This window comes from Olea europaea, chromosome 12, assembly GCF_002742605.1.
Source record: "Olea europaea var. sylvestris chromosome 12, O_europaea_v1, whole genome shotgun sequence".
Taxonomy (NCBI): Eukaryota; Viridiplantae; Streptophyta; class Magnoliopsida; order Lamiales; family Oleaceae; genus Olea; species Olea europaea.
Window position 1 is genome coordinate 22,315,288 of NC_036248.1, and position 7,611 is coordinate 22,322,898.

The 7,611-nt window shown below is 34.3% G+C and overlaps 1 protein-coding gene across 2 annotated transcripts; it reads right to left on the reverse strand.

The window, feature by feature from the left end:
* Positions 1 to 299: 299 nt before the first annotated feature.
* On the reverse strand, positions 300 to 3,645 carry LOC111406093 (probable inactive receptor kinase RLK902). Of its 2 annotated transcripts, XM_023035293.1 has the most exons (4): positions 3,511 to 3,645; positions 2,534 to 3,398; positions 1,340 to 2,224; positions 300 to 1,017 (listed from the first exon to the last, which is right to left on the reverse strand). In XM_023035293.1, the coding sequence occupies exons 2-4, from the start codon at positions 3,096 to 3,098 to the stop codon at positions 431 to 433; spliced, it is 2,037 nt and encodes a 678-aa protein (XP_022891061.1). In that variant the 5' UTR covers positions 3,099 to 3,398; positions 3,511 to 3,645; the 3' UTR covers positions 300 to 430. The 2 variants fall into 2 exon arrangements, with proteins under 2 accessions (XP_022891061.1, XP_022891062.1); XM_023035294.1 differs by having other exon boundaries at positions 2,534 to 3,645.
* Between the last annotated feature and the right edge of the window lie 3,966 nt (positions 3,646 to 7,611).

The window sequence follows — 7,611 nt, forward strand, 5'->3', positions numbered from 1 at the left end:
CCTTATTTTTATTTTATTTTTTTTTGCTTATTTTATTTATTTTTTAATTGTTGGCAATGGGAACAAATTTTAGGAATAATTGTAAAAGAGGATATCCCTGAAATTGACAATTTCCACGTAAAACAAAGTCAAACGAATATCAAAAAATACTTTTACTTCAACATTTTCCACATGAAAAATTTATACAATCAAACACAATAATTTACAATTTCCATGAAAACAATTTCTAGGTAATTCAATTCCATGGAATTCATTTTCTTTCCATGTAATTTTCCTACTTGTAATCAAACGCACCCTAAAAGAAAAGAAAACCTGGAAAATTTACATTCGAAAGTAATTTATATAAAGAGAATGCAATATTAAAAAGAAGAAAAACCCAACTCTGCCATCAACAAAGCTGATAACGGTTTAGGCAATGAGCTCTTTTCAACTAATCATAGGCTGCTGAGTCTCTTCCACTGATAAACTCTAACATCCTCACTACATCTAGCATTTTTGGTCTATGCTTGGGAACACTTTTAACACAATCCAACGCTATCTGCAAAACCTTCATCGTTGCTTCCTCAATATTTTGATTCCTCAACAACTCGATATCGAAAACTTTTGCATTCCATTCCTTACGAACAACAGAAGCAACCCACCTCGCTAGCTGACTGGCCTTTTCATTCTCTTCAGAAAGTATCGTTGGCTTTCCAGTAAGAAGTTCGAGAAGCACAACTCCGAAGCTGTAGACATCAGAAGCATGGGACAATTTGTTGGTGTCTGTTACTTCTGGGGCGCGATACCCTGAAGAACAACTATGTAGCACTGAGGTTTTACTAACTAATGTTGCCAATCCGACTTCTGAAACACAGCCATATCCTTGAGCAGTAAGAAAAATGTTTGAGGTTTTTACATTTCCATGTACAAGATTCTGGCCAACTTGTGAGTGGATGTGAGCAATACCCCTTGCTGCCCCTACTGCAATTCTTAGTCGAGTTTCCCAATCTAAAGAAATTTTACCCTTGCCAAATTGTCCTGCAAAGACGATAAAATTCTTAAGATTAGAATCACCTGCAAAAATTATTACCTACCAAGGGTTATAATTGTATTGCTACTGATGAGCTTATAGTTATCATTGTGAGCTAGAATCGCACGACGTTTTTTAACTACGGATGTTGTAAAGATTCGAAAACGAGCTTCAGATTGATTCCTTAAAGAATTGACCTGGAGCTACTAAATGTTAAAATAACTACTGATTTCCATGAATTCATCCACATTATCCATCTTGAAGAATACAAATAAGCATTTTACAAGTGACATAGTATAGTATCAAGGGGAAGTAAGATATTTTACTTACCATGTAGCATGGAAGATACACTGCCCGCACCATAATAATCATACACCAAAAGCTTTTGATCATGAGAGTAGTAGTATGCCATTAATTTAGCAACACTTTCGTTCCTCATTCTTCCAATGACCTCCATTTGTTTCAGAAATTCTTCTCTTGTAACAATAACATCCTTTGATCTCTTTACTGCAATTGTAATTCCATTTTCCAGGGTTGCCTTATAAGAAGTCCCAAATGTTCCCTTCCCAAGAGCCTCTGCAGAAGCCCGCAACATATCTTCAAGTTCAAAATGAGGTTTGGGACACTCAATAAATACAAGCTTCGGATGTAGTTGATTTCTTGCATTTATCGTAGTAGTGTCCTCCATCATCTCCACTACTTGGGCCATTTTAGGTCTTTTCCTTGGGGATTTTGCAACACAACTCATCCCTATTTCCAACATCTTTACCATTTGTTCCTTGTTATGGATTCTCAAGAGCTCCACATCAAAAATATTAGCAATTGGCTCCTTTCGCTTGAAAGAATTAACCAATTTGACTAGGTCGAGAACCTCAACGCTACCTATTAAAGGGGACTTACGAGTGAGAAGTTCAAGCAGAAGGATTCCAAAGCTGTAGACATCAGACGCTTGAGACACATTCCGGGTGTTCTTGACTTCTGGGGCATGGTACCCAGCATTTCGCATGACTGGTGATTCAATCATGCTTGCTAAGCCAAGATCAGACACACATCCATACTGATGTAAACTAAGGAAAATGTTCGATGATTTTATGTTTCCATGGACAAGCTTTGCACCACTTTGCTTGTGAATGTGAGCAATACCCCTTGCTGCACCCACTGCAATTCTCAGCCGCGTTTTCCAGTCTAATGGAGCCCGATTCTCGCCAATTTTTCCTGGGCAGATGAGAAAATGCATTGGGTTGTATATTAACATTTTCATATTTCCGCCATTAATATAGATTTAGGCTTGGATATAGTCAGTGTCAAAACTATCATGCTTAAATTAACTAACAATTTCTAAATTGGTTATGCAGAAGAATTCGTCCATTCAAGCTATTAAACCTGCCGATTAGATACTTAAATTTAGTGTCTGTAGAATACTTCAATGAATAAAGCAACCTTTGGGGGAAAAAAAAAAGAAACTTGTTTGTTAGAATTTTTCTTCAGATGTATAAAAATCGTGTGAACGAGAAATGAACATACCATGTAACATTTCAGATACACTTCCATTACTGTAATGATCATACACCATGAGCTTTTCATCTTTGGAAAAATAGTAAGCCTTCAATGCGCACACGTTTTCATGCCTGACATTTCCAATGACCTCCATCTGTTGTCTGAACTTCTTTTCTGAAATGTTGATTACATTCAATCTTTTCAGCACAACTGTTATTCCATTATCCATTGCTGCCATATATGCTCTTCCAAATGTTCCCTTCCCCAGAAAATGAGCAGTCGACCTCAACATGTCTTCAAGGTCAAAAACAAGGCTAAAACCCTGAACAAATACCAGCTCAGAAAGCTCCTTCTCAACAGATTTTTCTTTCTTCTGCAAATTTTCAACTGCGGATGGAGGTAGCTGACGATACGGAGATGAACTTCCTGGGCCTGAAAAATCATAAGGCACATCAAGGACTTGAGAATCCAAACTGAAATCAGACGATGTGGAGCTGGCACTTGGGCTCTGATCATGAAACATTTGCCATAGTTCCTCTCTCCGGATCACAGCTCCCACCAATCTCTCCCAATTGTCAGATGTATTAGACATATCTCTTCTCAGCCCTGAAAATCCTTTAGAGAGCCTTGATATTTATGAACATGATCAAATTCAACGCTAGAATTATTGAACAATCAACCCGTAATACCAAACTCAATAATGTATTGTTGACATTGACTATGCTGGAAGGTCTGTTTTCCCTTCATTAAAAAATTATGTTGTCTCCTTCATATGTGCTGGATTTCATGTCGGCTAGTAGAAAAGGTCACATAATCCTTCCAGCTCCCAAAGTACGAGTTCCATTAAACAAAACATCCTGTGAATATGCAACTTCTGGGAATTTATAGAAAGCTGAAAAATAAAAAAAAATAAAAAAAAAAGGATGAAAAATGCACTATAGCGAGGAAAAATATAAACTGGTAGGAAATAGATTTCTTGGTATGATTCTCCCTTGTAATTTTACCATGACTAAAACAAATCCAGACGACCAGAAACAGCAATACGATGGAGAATCCATAAAGTCATATCCAAACAGAAAGACCAACTGCAAAATGATTTAGGAATTTACGGGATAATTATGAATATGTATGAATTGGAAAAGTCTCCAATTGATGTGACAAATAGTCATGACTCTTCAAATGTAAATGATGCATATTAAAGAATCATGTTGTTTCTGGTTGGATATGACTTTCGAAAAGGTACATAATTAAAAATCGTGACATTTTGATAGTGTGCAATATAGATCATTAAATATGAAAATGTATTATCTAACGATCTGTAAGTATTATGCTCTAGGTCCAATCAACTTTAGATATAAATACTTTTGATATATAATTAATGTAATTTAATGGCAGATCTATTATTTAATTAATAGACAATTAAATAAATAATAGAGTCGTAGATTCAAATCTTCGTAATTTGTTAATCACAAAGAGTTGTGATTGTGAGATACAAATTACATCTGATTGAATCTTAAATCGTCCATGGTCGTAAGTAATAACGAGATACGAATATCGTTATTACAAATAGACCATCACGTGTAGCATTTCTTACTTATGAAGTAAATAGCTGATCTCAAAAGTTAAAGTGTAGTGACACTTAAATGAACACGTGGATGTTTTGTTATAGAACAAAACATTGGAGACCCGCAGAGAGATTCCACATTCATAACTATCTAAGTGTCAGTGGTTAATCTCTAACGTTCGATAGTGGAATTGGTCCTTTTGACTTGAGGTCGTTATAGTACCTTATATGAGGACGATCATACTTTGACGGTGTTGGATGTTGTTCTGCCAAGGGCTGCTAATACGGCATCGTTCGGATATGTCAATAATCATATGAAGGTTGTAAATGACCAATAAACGATTCGTCACTCTTAAATAGTAAGAAATTATGATCTGTGTTTCATTCAATTAAGTCGATAATGAAATCATTGGCCAAGGTGTACTCATAAGTCGAAAAGGAGTTTTCAACTTATATTGACTTAATAGTGGAGTGAAAGATATGATTGATAATCGAGACTGAAACACTTTCATATCTCGTAATTGATTGGATCATATTGGCGAAGGGATTATAGTTTCACGGTAAACAAACGAGTTTGGTTGTCATACCACATGACATTTCCCGTCACATGTATTGTCCTGACACATTGCTAGATGTCAGTCTGGGATGGCGAGTGTGAATTGACGATAAATTAAAAGGGTGTTTTAATTTATCAATTTTGATTAGATCAAAATAATATTTCACGACGTTAGGTATCGTGATCGGGAACCTGATGGGTCACACACAAAAGAGAATTTGAAGATTGCAATTTGTCAATTAATTAATTTAACAATCGTTGGATAAATTAATTAATTTGTTTGATTATTTATATGTCCGAATTAATTAGATTAATTAATTCACAGACCGAATTTAATTAAATGGATTAGTTAAATATTGGACCAGACCAGATCAGGTCCGTTTGGACTTATATAAATACATTGCTAGGGTTTTCAATCCATATGTTTTTCTCATAATTATTCTTGCTAGCACAAGAGAAGAAAACCCTGGTAGCTGTAATCTTGTTCCTTGTGTGGATCATCGTTGGAGGCTGGATAATTAGACAGCTGTAGGTGGCGAATCAAGATTGCTGGAATGAAAAGAATAGCAAAGAAATTTGCAAATTTGAAAAATGTACAATCTTATCACAATTTCTATCTAAACACTAAGGTGATTCTTGGTGGGAATCGAAATCTATTTTAATTTTCCGCTGTGCATGTTAAGTAGATTCCCAACAGTAGTATCAGAGTCTCCTTTGTATTTGTTAGCAATTGATTTGTGTGATTGAACAGTCAAATGTTGATTGTTATTATTTTTCTTGTTTCTAGCGATTAAGTGGAAATTTAATTTTATATTTTTGAAATCTGATTCGAGAAGGAAAACAAAAAATATATATATAAAAATTGGAACAGTCGCTGGCGGGATTGGGCGGCCGGCCCGCCCACTGGGTATGAGTAACGGCGACTGTCGACGCTGCAAAATAAGGCAGCAACGTGCTGCGTTGCTGCTATTTATTGTAGCAGCGCGCGGCGCTGCTACTGTGACGAGAAGAAGCCGCCTGCGGCAATAAGGAAGGGTCGTCGCCCCCTAAAACCCCAGAAAGGGAGGTGATTTTTTCTGGCTAGGGTTTACAATCGCGTATTGGGTGATGGAGGCGGGGGCTTCTAACGCAATTTATGAAATTGCAGGCCCCCGTTTGTAATATCCTTATGGGGCCAATTTGTTAATTTTTTAAATGAGGGTCGGTTTGCAATATTTAATATTAAGGACCCCTTTTGGCAATTTGTTTTAAGGGGTCAAGGTTGCAATTATTTTATTGAAGGGCAGCTTTGCAATTTCGTGAATTGGAGGGCCTGTTCATAATTTTAAAATGGGTCAAATTGCACATTTCTAAAGGTGTTTTGAATATAAGTATTAAAATGGTTTTAAAATGTTTTTAAATGGATTTTGACCTATTTTGAACAGAGTTTTAATTTTGTCCTAAATTAAAATCTTATTTAAAAATTGACGACATTTTTTTATTTTCGTTAAAATTGGATTTTAACTTAAATATTAAACTTTGATCCCAGTTGAATTTTATTTTATTTAAGAGTGTTATCCTAGTTTAAAATATTTATTCAATTTAAATTAGAGTTGGACTCTAATTTAGGATTTAATTAAAATTCATTTTTAATTAATTTTTCACCCGAAGATATTTTAGAAATTAGAATTGGATTCTAATTTGACGTTTAATTAAAATTTGATTTTAATTAAATTGTTTCGCACTAAACTTTTCTTTAAATTAGAGTTAGACTCTAATTTGGTGTTTGATTAAAATTTGATTTTAATTAAACGGGTTCGCCTTAAAAATCTTAGATTTAGAGTTGGACTCTAATTCTACTATTTAATTAAAATTTGATTTTAATTAAATTCAACCACCTTAAGTTATGAAATTGGAGTTGGACTCTAATTTGATATTTAATTAAAATTTGATTTTAATTAAATAATTTCGCCCTATAATTGTGGAATTTGAGTTTTATTCTAGTTCGGTATTTGATTAAAATTTGATTTTAATTAAATATGACCGCTAATTAAATAATTGATTAATATGATTAATTAATTATTTAATTGATCCGATCTATTTGTCTAAAAGAGTTTAGACAATCTTAATTGCTAGAAATTTGAAACGTGTTAGCATATAATATTAGATATTATATAAGAATATATTTATGTGATAAATGCACTGTTAGTGGATGATTATGGACTCGACCATATGGATGTGTTGAATTGTTGATTTTTATTCTTGTTGTTTTGTGGGCCTCCGAGCTCGTTATTATTGTTATTATTGTGGGCCTGCGAGCTCTTGATCATTTTGGACCTGGGAGTTCATTATTATTATTGTTGCTATGGGCCTGCAAGTCTAATTTCATTTAGGCCTATGTGCCAACTAGTATAGGATACAAGTTACAACTAGATTAATTGGAGAAACAAGAAGAGGAGGAGACCATGGAGATGGTGCATTGATATTGATCAATGTAATACACCTTAAGAATTAACCAACTAGTCTCCTTATGGCTCGAGAAGACTAGATAGTAAAATTCATAATCGTCCACACTATATATATGTATTTGCATGGTAGATGTATAATGAAATATATTTCATATGATTGTTACAATGAGACCCTTGAATGCAAAATCCCTCCATAAAATATTAAATCACATTTATAATCGTCTTCCATTATTATAGTGAAAAACAAGAGTCCCAAATCGTCTCAACTTGTTGAGTACACTCAAGGCTGGTCTATTAGGAATATATTTGACATTATGAAATATTTGATATTTCTGAATGACGGGTTTGACTTAACTAAAATTTATCTTTTGTTTAGTATACTCAAGGAGATAAATTTTAGAGGCGTGTTAAGCTAACACATAAGATGTGTGAAGATAAAGAGTTGTTAGCTTAATGATTTGGGAATTGTATGGAGATATAATTGATAATAGGATCTACCCAAATGTTATATTAAGGCTTGTTGAGTACACTCAAGGTC

What these genes read in the sequence shown, in the direction of transcription:
- LOC111406093 (XM_023035293.1), bottom strand. Translation starts at nt 3,098, where the DNA reads ATGTCTAATACATCTGACAATTGGGAGAGATTGGTGGGAGCTGTGATC. An exon ending in TGTATCTGAAATGTTACATG is followed by an intron (nt 2,225 to 2,533) that starts GTATGTTCATTT and finishes TCATCTGCCCAG; the next exon opens with GAAAAATTGGCGAGAATCGG. An exon ending in TGTATCTTCCATGCTACATG is followed by an intron (nt 1,018 to 1,339) that starts GTAAGTAAAATA and finishes TCGTCTTTGCAG; the next exon opens with GACAATTTGGCAAGGGTAAA.